We start from the raw sequence: 20,014 nt of genomic DNA, 5'->3' as shown, positions 1-20,014 counted from the left end.
TCCCCCTAAGGGACAGGGTCTGTGGGTGCTCCTGGACCCTAGTCTAACTCTGGAAGCCCAAGTGGACTCAGTGGCCAGGGGTGCCTTCCTTAAGCTGTGGAAATTATACCAGCTACAGCCCTACCTGGATGAGAGGAGTCTCATGACAGTTACACATGTACTGGTAACATCTCGTATAGATTACTGCAGTGCACCCTACGTGGGGCTGCTGCCTTTGAAGACGGTCCAGTGACTGCAACTGGTCCAGAATCAAGCTACACGGCTGGTGAATGGTGAGGCCTCTAGGGAACATATCAAGCTGATTCTGTTTAAGTTACATTGGCTACCAGTTGCTGCCCGAGCCCAATTCAAAGTGCTTGTTTTGACATATAAAGCCCTAAACAGCTTGGGCCCTGGATACCTGAAGGACCGCCTCCTTCCATATGAGCCTACCCAGCAGTTAAAATCTAGCCAGGGGGCTCTCCTGAAAAGAGCCGTCCCTCAAGGAGGTAAGAGGGATGGATTGTAGACAAAGGGCCTTTTCGGCAGCTGCCCCCAGACTGTGGAATGCCCTCCCAACTGAGATTTGTCTGGCGCTGATGACATTTTGGTGCCAGGTCAAAACCTTCCTGTTCCAGAAGGAATTTAATTGAAACTGTGGGTCCTGGTGGCAATTTTTAGAATATATATTTTAATTGTATTTGAATTGTTTTATCTTTTTTTACTGTACTTAAATTGTTGTAAGCTATCCAGAGACCTTTGGATAGTGTGGGCAGCATATAAGTTAAATAAATAAATAAATAAATAAATAAATAAATAAATAAATAAATAAATAAATAAATAAATAAATAAATAAATAAATAAATAAAAAATGTGAGATATTTATATGAGGAAAATCACATGCTACGTCTTTCACCACTTGCAAGAGCACTTCGACAACCATGTGTGAAAAGTACTATCTAACTAGACTCTTAGGATTGTTCCTAGTCAAAGTGGCAGTACTAGATTCCAGATTTGGAATTATGGAATTTCCTAATTTGTATTGTCCTTGGTTCTTCTTGCAGATAACTGCTTTCCTGGAAGAGTCCTCAGACTTCAGAGCAGAAAAGCTGTCACCAGATAACAATGTCTCCATGATATGTGCAAATGAAACAATATCCTATACATGGAGAATTCATCCTCAAAGGCTGGGTAATCATCCTTATTACATCTTCTACTGACTTCTCCAAATCCTGCTCCTCTCATTCTCTAGCATTTTCTCCCAAATTACAATTTCCTCACTTGTGAAATGTAGATAAAATGTGTAACCACATTCCAGTTGTTACCATATTAAGCAAAAACTATATTTTTAAATTTATGACATGTATTAGTACCCCTTCATTAGCAATGTCCAAAGTAGTGAATAAATTATTTATATTTAATTTATTTAAAACATACAGCATTCAACAGATGAGCTCCTAATTTTGCTTCTGATAACTCGTCTTCAATAATCATTTGTCTTCAAAAATTTATACTTTGGGAAAAAATATTTCCTTTTTTTTAAATGTCCCTCCAGGTACAGTGAATTTCACTGTAACCGCTGAAGCCAAAGCAGATGAAGTGTCTGTTGGAAGAAGGGACACCGTAGTTCTGCCACTTCTGGTTGAGGTAAGCAGAAATGCCTAAGTGCAAGAAGTGAAAATAATGTTTCATGAACCAGGAGTGATAAATACATTTACAAGTTTCTGTGTTGTTAACCCAGGTCGCCTGAGTCCTGGTCTATTATTCTGTTCACTACACCATACCAGCTGCATTAACAGAAGTATAATGTCCACATACCATGAAGTACTGGTGCCCCTCTATTCAGCACTTGTTAGGCCTCACTTTGACTACTGTGTCCAGTTCTGGACACCACACTTTAAGAAGGATTCAGACAAACTGAAACAAGTTCAGAGGACGGTAACAAGGACGATCAGGGGAATGGAAACCAAGCCCTATGAGGAAAGACAGAAAGAACTCAGCATGTTTAGCCTTGAGAAAAGAAGACTGATGGGTGATATGATAGCACTTTTCAAATATCTGAAACATTGTCATGCAGAGGAAAGGCAAGATCTGTTCTCAGTCATCCCAGACTGCAGGACATGTAAGAATGGGCTCAAGTTACAGGAAGCCAGATTTTGGTTGAACACCAGGAAAAGCTTCTTAACTATTAGAGCCGTACAAAAATGAACCCAGTTACCTTGGGAGGTGGCGAGTGCTTCAACTCTGGAGGCATTGAAGAGAAAATTAGACAACATCCACTCAAATATACTGTACTTTGATTTGGATTCCTCCATTTAGCACAGGGTGGACTCAGTAGCCTTATAGAATCCCTCCAGTTCCATTATTCTATGATTCTATCTGCCATCAATTCAGGACTAACGTATAGCAACCCTAATAGGGTATTCAAGGTAAGTGAAGTATTTAAAGAGTAGTTGAAGAGGGAGTCAAACCCAGGGCTCTTGAGTCCTAGTCCATTAGTCTCTCCACTACATTACACAGAGCCTCCATATGTTTCTGTAGTGAGGAATTATTTTATTATAATTGTACCTGTAAGCAAAGAAGAGCTGATAGTGTGCACATAAGTATACATATAGGCTTGAGTTGAAGGGAAGAGAATGTTTCGAAGCCCCTGGCAATGGATAGAACAATAGTACAGTGTGGTGGAAGGAGGGAAGGAAACAGTTCATGAGTATTCCTGAAGTTTGGGTAATGGATCTGCAGACAGTAGAGTCTTGTAATAAAGGCTCCAGGCACTCCAAACACAGTCTTCCCTGTTTAAAAGGTGTCCAGCTGAAAAAGAATTGGTGTTGCTGGAAGCCCTTTGTACTGTAAAGCAGGCACAGTCGGTATGCCCTCCTACAGCCCTGCTATACTTCCCAGGGGTGGAAGGTCAGGTTCCTGGACCAGCACTTATTGACAAATTTAGACAACGTGTAACAGGTGATCTGTCATGCTCTGAGATATTTGCAGGTGACGGCTATATGTTACTGTTAATTATGGTATTTCATAATTTTGTTCATATTGTTATGCCCATCTTTCTCCTTTTTTGATATTTAGCCTGAAGGTGTCAAAAAGGAGGAGACCTACAGTTCTTTAATTTGTGCAAAAGGTAAAAGAAAATTCTACGAGCTATGTTCAATCAATGTGCAATTTTTCAACTGCTGTCCTTAGGATTTTTATTTTTGCAAATGGCAAATATAAATTATAATCTGCCAAATGGCAAGACTTTTGTTGATCAATAAATCATTATTTTCTGTTACCTTGCTGACAGCCTTGAATGCACTTACTGAAGAAGGGAAATAAGGAAATGTTGCCAATAACCTCGAGTTAGTATCTAAGCATAACAGCTCACCATAGCAATGCATGGTCTTAAATCTTGGCATGACTTAGTGATTAATACTAGTTAACTATCCTTAGATATCCAATGACCAATGACCAATTCAAGCTCAGAATTTTGGGAATGAATAAATTACAGCTGTATTGCCATCCTTTGGCCAGTTGCAATAGGTAAAAAAATGGCTTTATCTAGAAGATATTTTGCTTTTATGTAGTATATAGCGCATTGAGAAGAGACCTATATTCTCATCATTTTATCTATAGGCACCCCAGTCTCTGAATTGCTGACCCTGACCTTGCCTGCAAATCTGGTAGAAGGATCGGCCAGAGCTTCATTTTCTGTCCTTGGTAAGTTTTTTAAAATGATGTTTTTAATTCTCTTCTGCCTATGTCTTATGCTTAAGTGTTGTAATGTTTCATATTTCATGGCTATTTTCTAGCATTCCACAGCAATGGGCTCTTCCAGACAAACCACTTTATTTATTTATCCACACTTATGAGGGGAAAATAAGAAAGCTGGTGTTTATGAGCGAAATGCACTGAGATAGCAACGATAAGAACCCAAGTTCTAGACAATGAAGGTGGAGATGCAAAAAGCCACGGTTGCCTCCTCACCTCTTGAAAACAAAAGCAAAACATTCCCACTGTCCTTTCCTAGAGAGAGTAAAGAAAGAAATATGAAGAGGAAGGAAGGGATATCACCAGCCCAAGAATATCAGTATAGGTTTAGGGAAGGTCAACACAGGCCAGAGCAGGTAAAGAACAGGAAACGCAAAGAGGTTCTGTTTTCCCTTCCTACTCCTCCCATGAAAATATTCTGGGTTCTTCAGTTTGAGCTGAGTGGCATCCAGTCGCCTCCAGCAATTTGAAAGACATTCACAATGTCAATCATCTTGGTCTCTTGCTTACAGGTGACATTATGGGCACAGCCATGAAGAACAGCGAAAATCTTCTACAGATGCCATACGGCTGTGCGGAGCAGAATATTGCTATGTTCTTATCTAATCTCATCATCTTGAACTATCTGGAAAATACAAAGCAGTTAACAGAAGAGAAGAAGTCCAGGATTGTTGGGCACTTGACTGGTGGTGAGTAGCTAAGCACCTTGAGCAAATGTGACTGTATTTTTGTTGAATTCCTAAACCATCATACATTGTATAAGAGAAATGGAAGAGAAAAACGCAAGCTGAGAAAATGGGAGAAGTAATTGCTTTTTAGCCTGAAACCATGATCTTGTTTGCAAAAGTATTTGTCTTGGCGTGTTCTTCTTTTGCCTTTCAAATATAAGTGAAAATTAGTGAGCATGCCATTAATAATCAACAATGTTCTAGTAATGTGGTAATCTATTTTTAAAAAGATTCACTAAAATCACTACAAATTCACTAATATAACTAAAATCCAGTGGCTGAAGTGGCCAATGGTAACCCTCAAATTTAACCCCCAAAATCATGGACATGTGCATGAACGTGCCCCTCCCCTCCATGAGTGCACCTGCCCCCTCCGCATATGCATGTAAGTGCGCCCCACCCCTCCATGAGCGTGCCTTGCCCCTCCGCACATGCGCATGAGCGACCTCTCCGTGCATGCGGGGGGTTTCCCCCACGGACCCCACCCCCCACTGGTCCACAATTCAGAAAAGGTTGGGGGCCACTGTTTTATACAAAATGTCAGTCTAAAAAATATAACTCAAGATCAAATACCTGCAATTTGAATTTTGTTTCTTGTTTCTTTTTAACCACTAAAGATGGGGAGAGTGCCTACAAACCAGATTTGGTATCTTTTATTCCATTTCAGGTTACCAGAGGCAACTGTCTTACAGACTTTTTGATGGATCCTTCAGTACCTTCGGCAGCAGGGATGCACAAGGAAACCTTTGGTGAGAGCTAGCTTAAAATGGCAGACTTCCATAACTGAATGTTGAAGTAGGGTATTGAGTTCAAATCTGCATTGATAGGAACACTTGGGAGAAACCTAGTGGAGATGAGTTTTCTTTAAGCTTCCAGGGGCTCCCATTGCTGCAGGTGTGTGTTTCCTTTTGCATGAATACAAAGGATTGTTCAACTTTCTTTACTGTCCAGCTTTCACACCCATACACAGTGACTAGAAATATAAGAGTATGGATGATCTTCGTCTCCAGTGATACACTTTTTCTAGTTCCTTCTTTGCTCTCCTTCCTCGTCTCAGGGTTCTTCTGATTTCTTGACTGCAGTCTCCATTTGGATTGATGTCTGAACCAAGATATATACAATATTTCACTATTTGATCTCCTTCATTGTCAACATTAAAGTTGTGTCATTCTTTTGTAGTCATGATATTTGTCTTCTTAACAATCAGCTGCAGTCTTGCTTTGGCACTTTCTTCCTTCACATTTACTAGAAGTTGTTTCAAGTCATTGCTGCTTTCTGCCAACAAAATGGTGTCATATGCTTCTCTTAAATGATTAATATTTCTTCCGCCAGATATCCCTCTTTCTTCATTTGAATCTAGCCTGGATTTCCATATAGCATCTTCTATGTACGGATTGAACAGATAAGGGGGAAAATGCACCCTTGTCTGACACCATTACCTGTAGGAAGCCATTCTGTCTCTCTATATTTTGTCCAGTTTTATCGATATTCCATCTAACCCTGATGATTTATTTCTTTCCAGTTCTTCCAGAGCAGTTTTCATTAGAATCTCACTAGAACAGAACCTTACTAGAGTAGGTCACTTGAATCAATAGGGAATTGTTAAGCAAATTCCTTTGTAAGTCCCATTGATTCAAATAGGCTTACTCTAACAACAACTTACTTTAGTATAGAATCATTGAATTTTGGTGTTGGAAGGAATCTATAAGGCCACTGACTTTAACCTCCTGCTCAGAGCAGAAATCCGAGTCTAAGTATATCTGACAGATGGCTGTCTAACTTTCTCCTGAATGCCTCCAGTATTGGGGTGCTCAATACCTCCCAGGGTAATTGGTTCTATTGCTGCATTGCTGTAATAATAGTTAGGAAGTTTTTCATGATATTCAACCAAAATCTGGCTTGAACCCATTGTTACATGTTACATGATTGAGAACAGATCCCATCCCTTGTCAGTATGACATCTCTCAAGCATCTGAAGAGTTCTATCATATCTCTCCTTAGTTTTCCTTTCTCAAGGCTGAACCTGCCCAGTTCTTTCAAGTTTTTTCCTCATACGGCTTGATTTCCAGCCTCCTGATCATCCTTGTTGCCCTCCTCTGAATTTGCTCCAGTTTGTCTGCGTCCTTCTTGAAGTGTGGTGTCCAGAACTGGACACAACACTCAAGGTGAGGCCTAACCAGTGCTGAATAGAGGGGGACTAGCACTTCAGATGATTAGGAGACTATGCTTCTGTTAATGTAACTTCTTTTTTAGCCATCCAAGATACTGATCCTCTTTCCACTGATGGTGCTGGGTTCTTATCAGAGTAGCACCCAGGAGTTATCCTGATTTCTCAGTCACATAAGGATGTAACCACCTTGAAATTATAGCATTCTTGCTTCCCATTAAAATGTCTAATGTGTGTGTCATACTAAAACTAAGGAAGCAGTGGCTGAGATCTAAATCCCTGTCTGAATTGTCAATTATAGTTCTCCCATCAAGGGCCTCTGCTTATTTTTCTTTTTAGGCTCACTGCTGTGGTTTACAAAGCATTTGCACGGAGCAAGCCCCATGTATATATAGATGACAACGTCCTCAACCAAGCACTTGTCTGGATTGCAAGTAAACAGGAGGCAGATGGCTGCTTCCAGCCAGATCGGACAATCTACAACAATGCCTTAAAGGTAAAATGTGGAACCTCTGTGTTCTGTACTTATTCTCACAGTCCCAACACTCAGAGTCCTGCAAAATCCTATCTTCTTCTTGTCCAAATTTATAAGATTGTGGTTATTTCTTCTCACAAGGTTTTATCTCTCCATAGTACCACTAGCAGAGGATAATATAGGAACCATTGGGGGCTTGGTGCCTTGTTTGGCTAGTGAAGGGAAAGGTGGGGTCACCAGAGATGAAACATGGGCAGTCAACTATATTTACTTCACTTATTGTCCTTTTTAATGCTGAACAGAAAGCCAAAACTGTGTGGAAAGGAGATCTAGCCAAAACGAAACAAAAAGAAAAAAAGAAAAAAAGGAGGGGGGGAGATTCAGCACATTTCACCAGGAGATTTTCACTAGACTCAAGTAAAAATCAGCTGGGGTGTGTGGTTTCATGCAAAATCACTATTAAATAAAAAAGGACCCTAGAAACTGCCAATGAGATCCATATTTGTCTGCTACATTGGTCCCCAACCTTGGGCCCCCAGATGTTCTTGGACTGCCACTCCCAGAAGCCTTCACCACCACCTCTGCTGGTCAGGATTTCTGGGAGTTGAAGTCCAATACCATCTGGAGGCCCACGGTTGGGGACCACTGTGCTACAAGACACCAAAGTGTTGTACCCCCTGCCACAAAGCAAGTAAAAAGATCCATGAAATAATAAAAAATAGAGATGAGGTTTTTAAAGGGTGCCCACTTTCCTAATCAAACACCTGATGCCCAACATTTCATCTCTCTCTAGAGGCAGAACCATAACAATTATATAATCCATGCTTTTAGAGACAGCATGGTGGAAAAATTTGAATCCAAGGCATGAATTCTTAGATTTTTCATGGGATTCACACCAGAACACTGTCAAAACAATCACAGTATATATTTGTGCTCACTGGCATAGCATCCTCCAGTGTAAAAAACCTGGATCTGTGGCATGGATTCTCAGGACTTTTAGATGGAAGGCACCCGAATCATGATTAAAGAACGGAATGCAATCCAACCTAGTATCCGATTGATCAGAATAACCCACTTTATTTATTTATTTATTTATTTATTTATTTATTTATTTATTCATTCATTCATTCATTCATTCATTCATTCATTCATTCATTCATTCATTCATTCATTCATTCATTAGATTTTTACCCCGCCCCCTCTAGACTATGTCTACTCGGGGCGGCTTACATCATTAAAAATACATCAATATAAAATCACAAAAAATACAGTTATAACAATTAAATAAATTAATAACAAACAAATAAAGTAATAGATCACAGTGGGCCTAGAAGAAGGGCAAGGACCCAGGATCCATTCTCATACCTGGGTTCTTGCCCTCCATCTAGATCCACTGTGGGTTCACCCTCTGCTGCTGAGCTCATTTGAAAGAAACACACTGCTTTTCACAGGCTCAGAGCAAATAGTGAGGCTACATCTCCTCTTTTGGTGGCTCTGTGGCTTCACACTCTGTGATTGAGCCTGCGGAAATATTTGCACAGGCTCAGAAGGACATAGTCCTGAAACTATTTTCTGCAGCTGACAGCAGGGGTATAACAACTCTGGCTGCAGTTCATTCCTGGTAGGGAAGCAGGCAGAAGTAGGGCGGTGTGCCATCATGTGACCCTGACATGGAACATTGCTCCTTTCCCATTTTGGCCACCAGTGTTGACTGGTAGGGTGTCAATTTCACTTGACGATTATGGATCTGATTCATACAGATAAATGCAAGACGTGATGTGATAGCCATCAAGTTGTAACCAACCTATGGTGACTCTCATAGGATTTTCAACTTAGTGAGATAGTTAAAGAGTGGTTTTGCCAGTTTAATCTCATCATCATCAGTTTCCATGGCTGAGTGGGGATTCAAGTCCCGGTCTTCCAATTCCTACTCCATCACTCTATCCACCACACCAAACTGGTTTTATATAACCCCAATAATACATAGACAAAAACTGTTGGACTAGGACAAAAGAAACCTAAAGTGAAATCTCAACTTGACCATGAAACCCACTGAATGACCTTGGGCCAGTTACTTTCCTTCCTTCCTTCCTTCCTTCCTTCCTTCCTTCCTTCCTTCCTTCCTTCATTCAGATTTATACCCCACCATCTAGACAGATAGTCTACTCTGGGTGGCATAACAAAGTTTAAAAACAATAGAAACCAATAACATATGAGAATCCAAGATGTAAAAAATATAGATATTAAAATACAGCAGGAGGGAAAGCCTGCCTAAATATCCATGTCTTTAGTTTACTTCTAAAGACAGTTATTCTTATCTCAGCCTGTCCATCACATAGGTGTTGCTCTGAGGATAAAGTAGAGAGGAGAGCCATGTATGCTACTTTGAGCTCATTAGCAGAAATGCAGTTTTGAAAGAAATTTATCTAGTGGGACACTTCATATGAGGACATCTAACCAGGCAAATTTTTCCTCCTTCTTATTAGGAAGCCACACTGCACGTTTAGAAAACTGTGTTTACTACTGTGTTTGGAGAATGCTTGTTTCTTTTTGGAACCGAGGCTGAGACCACCACGGAGCAGAAGAGGAAAGCTGGACATGGGTGTTTTATTCTCTCTTCCAGAGCATATAGAAAAATACTTTAAAAAACTCTAAAAAAAAAAAAGGATGAGTGAGATCTAATATTAAATCAAAAAGAGAATTTCGGAGTTTTGCTTTGTAACATTTTTTTCCCCTTTGGATTTTTGTGGAAGCAAAAAAATAAACTGAACACAGAGAATGAACATGGGGAATATGGAGGAAAAGAACCTCTTGCATTCTTGTCTGAACTGTTTTTGTTTTTTCTTGCAAACAGGATGGAACAGATTACAGACTTCTAACCACAACTTTCGTCACCGCATCTCTACTGGAGAGTGGAGTTCTCCAATCGGTATGGATTTACTTTGACTTTGGTTTTCACTGGGGTTTCCCCAACCACTTTGTCAAAAAAAAAATACATTGTCGATTTTGGGCTTGAACTGTAGCTTATATAATCTCTCATCTTGAGTTATACTACCAGCACTGGGATCTGAGCATCAATTCAATATTGAAACCCATTAGCAAATTACCTGCAAATATAAGGAGGTATTTCTCATGGGAATGAGTCTGTTATCCAATTTAACTACAACATTGTGTGAATGTTTAGAATTGTATTTGTAAATCCCATGTCAGTCCCGAAAATTTAATTTAAACAAGGATATAATCCATTGACAAGTTCTTCTGATCAGCTCAGAATGTTGTTGTGGGAGCAACAAAAAAGTGCATCGGTCTTATCTGTGCATTTGTATGCAAGACATGCTGGTGTATGAAGTTCAGAATCAGAGATGCCTGTTCTAAATTCCTACCGGAAATCCCCATCCCCACCCCTAAATATTCCAGTTTATCAATGGACAACAAAACTGCTACAACCGTATCTTTAACCATAGGATCCTGTCGTGCGGAGGGGTCTCTCATGCCTGGCAGCGGCTTCTGATGGGGGTCTTAGAAGCACCTATGAAAATGCTCTTTTGGCCTATACCTACGGCTTAGCTGGTGATGCGGAAAAACAGCAACCTATCTTGGATGCCTTGTTACAAACTGCTACTAGAATGGGTAAGCGTTCTGTCTTCTCGGGCCCAGAAACAAAAAAGCAGCATTGGATTTAAACAGCAGCTGTAATTTTATTTGTACCTAGGAAGATCTGTCATAAGAGAACCTTTGTAACAGAGCTCTCATCTTCCTGCCCCTCGTGAGCTGATATGACATCCCCTTGGACCAAGATGGTGGATGTCAAGTCACCGTCTATCTGGGACCTAGTTTAAAGTTAACCCACCCTGGCCAGCATCAACATAAAGATTATGTGTACTGCAGTGATTAAGAATTTATTCCTTCCCTTCCATGCCATATCTGAAAATGAACTAAGGAATATCTGAAATCATTTGTACCATCTTTCAACCATGGTGATAGGGGCGAGTGGGATGAGGATCCAAAGAAATGTTTCCATGATACCCTGGTGCTAAAACTAAAGTTCCTGTGAACACACTCGCCAAGCAGAACACACACATAGGTGTTGCAGCATGGTTACATATTATTGCTAAGAAAGAACTACATGCTGTTCAAAGGCAACAGTAATATTACTGGATGAGACCAATAAATATGTTGTATCCCATATCAGTTCTAGACCATAAATTCAAAATCTGAAATGCAATATGGATTAAAAAATTGCAATGAAGTTTTCACAGTATTACAGCTAACAGAAAGTCATGGCTTAGACATTTTAGTCCGCCTTCTCAGTCAAATGTACAAAACAGGAATTATGCACGAAATTTAGTTAAGATCGTACTGATATGTGCATTCCCCTTTAAAAATAGTGTGATAAAAGTGATCATAGAGCAATAAGCTTAATGAGCCATTTGATTGTTTATTGAAAAGCAACACATGCCAGAATTTACCATGATGCAAGCATGTCAGGAAATATACATTTTGGATTCAGAAGGATTTGGAGCCAGAGGACTATTCTCCATTAATTATTTTGAATGCAAAAAGCATAGATAAGTATGCTAGCTCTACAAGCAAGCGTTTGACAAACAACAAAGCAAGCTGATAGAATCATTGGTATACCAGAGTCTTGATTCAAGAGATATTTGTATGATTGGAAATCTGGATTGGGAATAAAAAACTGCAGTCACAGTTGAAGAGTATATTACAAAGAGTACGAGCTTATATACCTTTGCCACTGCTTTTCAATCTGTACTCTGAGAACATCACTGGAGAAGCACTTGCTGATTCAAATGACAATATCATTGTCAATGGAGAGGTTATCAACAACATCCCATCTGCAAAGAATACTTTTAGATGGTCTACAAAGGTTATTCAGTAAAATCAAATGAAGTAAGTAATAGGTAGTTATTTTGTGTGTGGTACCTAATTTGTTGGACATATTTGAGAAAATGTTGGCCGGTATTTATCTAGATGAAAGGCAGGAGGCTAGATATGATCATCTTTTTTTCTGAATTCTCAGGTGGTTTTATATACTGGGAAAGGGAAAAGAGGCCTCAAGGGGAAAAGCCCTCCTCCTTCTATCTGCGTGCTCCATCTGTTGAGATTGCGATGACCAGTTATATCCTGATGGCTTGGCTGAAACAATCAAATTTCTCTCAGGAGGACCTGGTGCTTGCTTCACAGTGTGCACGGTGGATTGTCAGACAGCAAAATCCTAATGGAGGTTTTTCCTCTAGTCAGGTAACTTACAAATTAATTTGTGGTAAGTGTTGGATTACATCCCTGGATTGTACCAACTGGATGTATTATAGGTGCATTTAGGAAACTTTCAACAGTGACAGGAATACGTACCTTCTCTTCCTCACACAACAGCTTGAGGAAGGGGTTAGCTTCTGGTTTCTGAAATGGGTTTGAAATATTAAAGTCCAAAAGCTTTTCTCCAAGGAGAAGTCCATTCATGTGGCATCTTGTGGAACCGACAGCAAGGGCACGCCGTTCCCTCCAGATGCCCTTGGTGTCCAGCTGTCGAGTCCTGCTCCCAAGTGTTGGGGTCTCAGGTGTTGTTGTTTCTGAGGGCCACTGCTATCTACTCTTCTCTCTCCTCCCCTTGTCCAGCTGGGGCTCTCTCCCCCCCTGATCCTCCTTGCCCACTTCTGAGCCTCCTTCTCACCCCATTAAGAAGGCTTCACTGGCACTACCGCTCTCTGTCTCCTCTCAGCCTCTTCTCTGGGCACCATGAGCCGTTACCATTTCTTTGTCTGAGGATCTTCTAACCAGACCCATTCCCATCCCGAGGAAAGGCTCTTGCCACCTTTATATGATTCAGCTTTGCCCACCTCCACCACCTTTTCCTTCCTCTCCCTTCACTCCTCTCCTCCTTTCCTCCCCCTTCTTCCTTCTTTTCTACCTTTTCCAACTGACTCTCTAGCTTCAGTCCTTTTTGTCTGGTCATCTCTGGTTTTCTGTCCCCTGTTCCCTGTCCTGGACCTGCCATCTGTTCTCCTTCAACCTCTCTTGTCTGTTCTATGACTTCCTCCACACGCGGTTTCCCTGTGTTGCTTGACTCTCGCTCCTCTGCTGAAGGGGTTGTTTTCCTCTCAGTCTCAGGGATTGGGCTCACCACTTGTTCCATGGATGAGGGGTAGCGCTCTGTCAGGGATGTTGTCTACCCTGCCATCCTTCTCACACAAGATGTGCTGTTTTCGTTCTCCATAGGTTAGCCTAGCCTCTTCTGGTCTAACATTTAGAACCTGAGATATTTGCAGAGAAATTTTCCTTGATTTTAGTCATCTTCTAGGGGGTTGGTGCCCATGAAGTAGATGGGTTTGGTGCTGATTATCGTATTTTTCGCACCATAAGACGCACTTTTTTCCCACAAAACAGGGGGGTGGAAAGTCTGTGCGTCTTATGGAGCGAAGAAAACAGATTATAATTTCCTGTTTTCTTCTCCTAAAAAATTGGTGCGTCTTATGGAAAGGTGCGTCTTATGGAGCGAAAAATACGGTACCTTATTTCATTCATTATGTGATAGCACTTTTGATGTACTTCTGGATGGGCAATATTAGGAAAATAACGGATGGGGGTAGGTTTCAGACAGCCAGTAATAACCCTACATGATTCATTAAGGGCTACATCCAATTGTTTGGCATGTGCTGATTTATACCGTAGAACGCCAGCGTATTCTGGTGTGGAGTAGCACAGGAACAAAGCTATGTATATAAATCAGCATAAATCAGCACATGCCAAACAATATATATATAGCACTTGCTCCATGGATGGGGAGTAGCACAGGAACAAAGCTCTCTCTATATAAGTTAACCAGCACCAAACCCATCTACTTCATATAAAAATCAAACAAACAGATGTGAGAGAAGAAACGAGACATGCAGCTTTCTAACCTGGAGTTCCCCTGTGCTCTCCAGGACACTCCTGTGGCTCTCCAAGCTTTATCTCAGTTTGGCAGCCTGACGTTTACCAAAGATGCTCAAAATACAGTAACTATCACTGGTGCCGGGGGAACTTTTAAGAAGACCTTCCAGGCGGATAGCAGCAACAGCATCCTCCTACAACAGATTGCACTGCCCAGTGCTCAAAGCAACTACAGTGTGGAAGTGCATGGCTCTGGATGTGTCTACACACAGGTAAATGACATTGCCTCTATCTTCTGGGGGGGTATCCTTTGGCTACGTATACAGCCGCAGCACCTGAGCTAAAAATTCAACTGTTGTTCTGGCTACATACACATTTTCCCCTCTTTCAGACAACCCTGAAATACAACATCATCCTGCCTGCACAGGCCTCTGGGTTTGCTCTGTCTGTGCAGACAAGAAACGCTTCCTGTACCGGGGAATTCCCACCCAGGTTTGATGTTGTCATAACAACCAGGTAATGTCCCATTTGACTGCAGTCATTCTGCTAAATAATATCTAATTTTGCTGATACTTTTACCAACTAACCCATATGCAGCACTTCTGCTATTCATAGTGTTATTCCCTGTTGCCTACATGATACGAAATGTATGAGCAGTAAATTAGCTCAGGGCTAGCTGTGGAAGACAAGGAGAATGACCAGATAGGCAGGGTATAAATGAAATAAATTAAATAAATAAATAAAGAATGGCAGAACCAGGCAGCATGATTCTATAAAAGATGCAAAATTCAGCTTTCCAAGAATCTTCAGCTTTCATTTAAAATAAAACCGTGTGTGTGCACGTGCGCATGCATGCATGCGTGTGCATGAACGCAACTCACCTAAAAATTCCTCCTATGAGAGCAGCTGTTTTAGGAGGCACTGGAAACATGTGGATCCTATGGAATCTTGGAATTCAAAGGGCTTAATAGAATAAATTATCAGAAATGATGGAAAACACAGATTATGCAAAGTAAACATACTTGTACAATTTTTAAACCTTATGTACTTTCCACACGTAACAGGATTCATATTTTTCTTGTGGCAGAATTTGAGTTATCATGATACAGAATTTACAATATTGGGTTCAGGCCATGGAAATCTAAGGAGTAAGTAGAGTAAGTAATGTAGAACAAGACATAGTAAAAAGAGCATATGTATTAAAGAGTTCTTCCCAACCATAGATGCAGTTTACTGTAGGCAGGCTGACCGAGAATACAAAATGACAAGGTTTGTCTTGTTTCTAGTTACACGGGAGAGCGCAACACTTCCAACATGGCCATCATTGATTTGAAGCTGCTGTCTGGTTTTGCTCCTGACCAATCGTCCTTACAGAAGGTAAAAGGCTCAGAATTATATGCTTGAGTCAGTCTAGAAAGAAACAAAGAATTATTTCAGATGGATGTGATAAAATGTCAGAATTTAAAACTGCCATTTTAAATGATGTAGGGAATTAGGGATTCTTGCAAACAGGGAAAAACAGCTTTTGGCTAATTGTTACGCAATGTGTCTGTTCTTTGGTACACACCTAGGAGGCACAGATTCCCATTCTTGGCTCGCAGAGGGCAGTTGCATCTTTGCTCCATGCTCTGAGAAAAGCTGCTTTCTTGTTCTGCAGAGGCAGAAGGTTGATAAGGAGGCACTGATGTTGGAAAACTGGATTTATTTGCTTTAAAAAGGTCCAACACATTTTGTCTCGTTTATTTTGTTGCCTTTTTAAACGGGCATTAATGTACTGGAGGGACGTGGTGGTGCTGCGGGTTAAACCGCCTCTGTGCTGCAAGGTCAGAAGACCAGCAGTCATAAGATTGAATCCATGCGACGGAGTGAGCTCCCGTCGCTTTTCCCAGCTCCTGCCGATCTAGCAGTTCGAAAGCATGCAAATGTGAGTAGATAAATAGGTACCATCACAGTAGGAAGGTAATGGTGTTCTGTGTCTAGTCGCGCTGGCCACGTGACCACTGATACTTTTTCTACAGACAAACGCTGGCTCTATAGCTTGGAGATGGGGATAAGCACCACATCCTAGAGTCGGACAAGACGGCACTAAATGTCAAGGGGAACTTTTGTTGTTGTTGTTGTTTAGTCGTTTAATCGTGTCCGACTCTTCATAACCCCATGGACCAGAGCACGCCAGGCCCTCCTGCCTTCCACTGTCTCCTGGAGTTGGGTCAAATTCATATTGGTAGCTTCCATGACACTGTCCAGCCATCTCATCCTCTTATCATCCCCTTCTCCTCTTGCCTTCACACTTTCCCAACATCAGGGTCTTTTCCAGGTAGTCTTCTCTTCTCATGAGATGGCCAAAGTATTGGAGCCTCAGCTTCAGGATCTGTCCTTCCAGTGAACCTTTACCTTTACCTAATATACTGGAGATCTCTCATAGTCTGTTTCCAGACTTCACTGAACAAATGACTAACATAGCTCAGCACCAAAAGAAACAGGTCATAAGAGCTCTTGTTACACACCGTAATAAAGTAGCCTAAATGAGGTGTATCTAATCTGATACTTTCTGATTGGATTCAGTAAGCCAGGGTCTTTTCATAAAGGGACCTCTGTATTGCCATATTTTTCTCATTTGGTGAGAAAATAATGTGTATTCTTTCCTATGTGTGAAACAATATTGTCCTTTATAATTTCATACAGCTCCATGACAAGGTGATGCGCACAGAATCCAAGAATGACCACTTATTCTTCTATCTGAACCATGTAAGTTCTGGTGGAGAAACCATTTGCTTGGTCACTGTAACCTACAACTGCAAACATTCTCAAAACAAATGTTTATCTTTTCTCTCCATATGATCAGGTCTCAAAGAACGACACGACTTTTTCACTAACTTTAGAACAAACCCATCCTGTGTCCAACAGCAAGCCAGCTCAAGTTAAGATCTACGATTATTATGAAACAGGTAGGATGTCTGGTGGTCCAGCGATTGAATATCAATTCTGTATAAAATAAATCTAACAGTCACTTCTTTAAGCAAGAAGGCACAGGGGATCCTGCCTTGTTGTACCAGCCGGAGTTGCATGAAGTCCTTTCTCTAGTTTCTCTAAAAATTAGAAGGTTGGAAATGCCTTTCTTCATCTTATACAGCGGCTCCTTCATGTCAGCAACAATTATTATTTCAGGGGCAATTTTCTCTTTAAATGAAGGATAGCTTGAGTTTTTACCATTTATTGCAAATCTGGGAACTGTGAATTTCTCACCAGATGTCTCAATCCAAAGTGCATATAGCTAACAACATCCTGTTATTAGAGGAGAAATGCGTCATCTAGTTCGGCCCTAAGGCTACATAAAAATACATTTATGACTGAGACAGGATTTGAAGTAAAGATTTAGCATTTGCATACCACACACTTTGCCTTACTGCATTACTTGTTTTTCTGCAGGAAGGGTTGTTGTTTTCTGCAATGTAGATCCAGCACATTGCCCTCTCTGATGGGGGGACATTTAATGCTGTACATAGACTTATGTACAATCAATAAGAATCTATAATTAAGTTTATTATGATTGTACTATTTATACCATTCTATTAATGTTATTTTGAATGGACTGTCATTTAAAAAAAATTAAATCAAAAAAGAGTAAGTGCCTTTTGCCATGGTTTCTTCCTTTGCTACATGAGAAAAGAACAATGGTAGTTACCATGAGATGCTTGTTTCATATAAAAGAAAGGGGATGTCCTCAACACCCTGTTTTAAAGGGCGGTTGAATGGACATCATCCCTATGGTAGCCTCTACCTTTTTTTGTGTTTGCTTTCCTTTCTCTTCCCCCTCCCTTTGATCTGATTATTTCTGTAAACCAGCAGCTCTTAAGGGCACAGGAACATGTTATAATTAATAATTTTCTGATGAGTGAGCAAAATTACCCAAACCCTGAATGGCTATGGGGATCTTGTGTTTGTGTTCTCGCCTCGCTTAAAATCAGTAATCCCTCTTTCCAGTGGAAAGGGGAAGCTGGATCATGCAGTTGTGATTTACACTCATCTGACCTGCCTCCTCTCTCTCCACCAGATGAGTCTGCACAAACTGAATATAACACACCATGCCAAGAAGCTTCTGATTGAATGCAACAAGGAGAAAGGTAGGATGTAGCAGTGAATGTTAGCTAATTAATATGTGCCAAGCCAAAAAGGAGGATTGCATAAGTGAAAAACAAAAGAAAGAATTGCATAAATTAATGACAGTCCAAGCTGTCCTGTAGTGATCCCTGTAGGATCTTGCTTTGAGTGCTCGCATAGAACTAGGAGGACAAACAAAACGTCCCTCTGCAACATCAAAGGAAGTTTTATTTATTTAGTACAATCCTGAACCCGCCCATTTACTGAGAAAATAAAATGTTCAGAGAATAGACAACATAAAAGACAATTTAACTTTAAAAAATGCACGCAATCAGTGCAGAAGTGAATGAGAGATGTACCTGGGCTACAAAAGTTCCCTGATCAACTGTGCCTTGAGCACTTACTGGGGGTGGGGGGATAAACAGAATTCCTATGGAAATGAGGCATACTACATTTGTGACCATGACAGATGCCTTAGGCATGCGCCAGTCACTATTTAGATATAGAGAAGAGCTTGCCTTTTTGATCTTGAGGTGTGCCAAGAATAGCAAACACTGGACAATTCTTCAGGTACCCTCAACAAAGCCATATGAATTATACTCAGAAACATATATAATATGCCGTTGTGCTGCCATATCCAAGTCTTTTTATTTTTGCAGTTTATCATTTTAAAAAAAGAAAGAAAATGAACCAAGTTAAAAACACAAATAAAATAAAAACTGTCCCCTTTTCTCTACCACTATGCAACAGTCATAGTGGCTTGCGACAGGCCATAAAAGGAGAGCTGGAGACCATCAGAAGGGCAGTATCAAAGGAAGAGGGGTTGTGGGTGTGGATCAAATTGCATCAGATTGAGAGGGCCCGTGTGAACACTGGTACTGAAACAACCTGGAGTCTCCATGTTATCACCTAAACCAAATTAAGTTGCAAAAGAGATAGCAAATCAAGCCAATGCAAAGGAGTTCCACCCTCTGTCCCATAATTTGGCTGGAGGATTCCTACTGAGTTATGGGAGTAGAAGTTCCTTTTCCCAAAAAAAATCCCATTCCCTAGAAATATCCTTGAGCATGCTGATGTAGATGAGTCATCAAACCACATTTTAAATGTATTGATTCTTTTCTCTTATTTTCTTAAAAATAATATTCATTTATTTCAGCAGGAAGATCAGAAGCTGTTCCTCTGAATGATTAAGGCTGATGTGGATTGGAAAATCATTGTCTCAACAAATATCCTGAAACAAATGTCAAGGAAGTCGGTTAAACATTTGGTTGAAATCTAGTTGTACATTTTTCCAAGTTTCCGATCAAAATGTTGAATGTCATGTTTACAGAATAAAACATCAGGTGATTGCTGCAGCCATGTGACTACTTCTCTTTTGTTGTAATTTTCTTCAGTTTGTTGTCTTTGGAATACAGTATTCTCTAAAATTCTGATTGAGCTAAATCAGATAGCCAAATTACTGAGATAAAGATAGAAAATTATAATGGATTTGGAAGGGTCCCTCAAGCCATCCCCTGGTTCAGTGCAGGAATCCACATCAAAGTATATCTGACTTCTGTGTCATCTATGATGCAAAGACTCAAAGCCATTTTTCAGAACAGGGTGACAAATTATTATACTCTGTAATAACCCTCTCAACATATGTAGTTTTTCATGCAGCAAAGAAGATTGAAATATTTATTCTATTTCTAATAATTATAGAACAAAGGTTTAAAAACTACAAAGAAAGCTGAATCAAAAGATTTCTGAAAAGGCCAAAAAGAAACTAGACACTGGTGCCCTGTGAACTTAATTGCAAAGGTGTTCTGCAAAGCTGGTGCAACCACTGAAAAGGTCCTGCCCCTAATGGATAACTATTAAACAGCATTTATCAAAAGCATCCAGATGTTAAGCAAAGCATCTGTTGGGGCACATGAAGAA

At 40.5% G+C, this 20,014-nt stretch overlaps 1 protein-coding gene across 4 annotated transcripts in view; it reads left to right on the top strand.

Moving 5' to 3' along the window:
* LOC110090846 (ovostatin) overlaps positions 1 to 19,449 on the top strand; it is a 59,442-nt gene extending 39,993 nt beyond the window's left edge. For 2 of the 4 annotated variants that reach the window (XM_078386671.1, XM_072991654.2), the window contains exons 20-36: positions 1,044 to 1,170; positions 1,535 to 1,626; positions 3,058 to 3,109; positions 3,601 to 3,684; positions 4,248 to 4,424; positions 5,131 to 5,212; positions 6,970 to 7,126; positions 9,960 to 10,034; positions 10,570 to 10,735; positions 12,144 to 12,364; positions 14,047 to 14,265; positions 14,385 to 14,509; positions 15,280 to 15,370; positions 16,679 to 16,741; positions 16,839 to 16,941; positions 18,048 to 18,117; positions 19,254 to 19,449. In XM_078386671.1, coding sequence (XP_078242797.1) covers positions 1,044 to 1,170; positions 1,535 to 1,626; positions 3,058 to 3,109; positions 3,601 to 3,684; positions 4,248 to 4,424; positions 5,131 to 5,212; positions 6,970 to 7,126; positions 9,960 to 10,034; positions 10,570 to 10,735; positions 12,144 to 12,364; positions 14,047 to 14,265; positions 14,385 to 14,509; positions 15,280 to 15,370; positions 16,679 to 16,741; positions 16,839 to 16,941; positions 18,048 to 18,100 — 1,887 coding nt within the window. In that variant the 3' untranslated portion in view covers positions 18,101 to 18,117; positions 19,254 to 19,449. Of the gene's footprint in view, positions 1 to 1,043; positions 1,171 to 1,534; positions 1,627 to 3,057; positions 3,110 to 3,600; positions 3,685 to 4,247; positions 4,425 to 5,130; positions 5,213 to 6,969; positions 7,127 to 9,959; positions 10,035 to 10,569; positions 10,736 to 12,143; positions 12,365 to 14,046; positions 14,266 to 14,384; positions 14,510 to 15,279; positions 15,371 to 16,678; positions 16,742 to 16,838; positions 16,942 to 18,047; positions 18,118 to 19,250 lie in introns of all 4 variants that reach the window. The other 2 variants (XM_020814694.3, XM_020814693.3) reach the window with 1 other exon arrangement.
* The last annotated feature ends 565 nt before the right edge of the window (positions 19,450 to 20,014 follow it).

Source organism: Pogona vitticeps, chromosome 2 (assembly GCF_051106095.1).
Source record: "Pogona vitticeps strain Pit_001003342236 chromosome 2, PviZW2.1, whole genome shotgun sequence".
Classification (NCBI taxonomy): Eukaryota; Metazoa; Chordata; class Lepidosauria; order Squamata; family Agamidae; genus Pogona; species Pogona vitticeps.
Note: the sequence above shows the minus strand (reverse complement) of the source record. Positions and strands in the feature narration are given on the sequence as shown.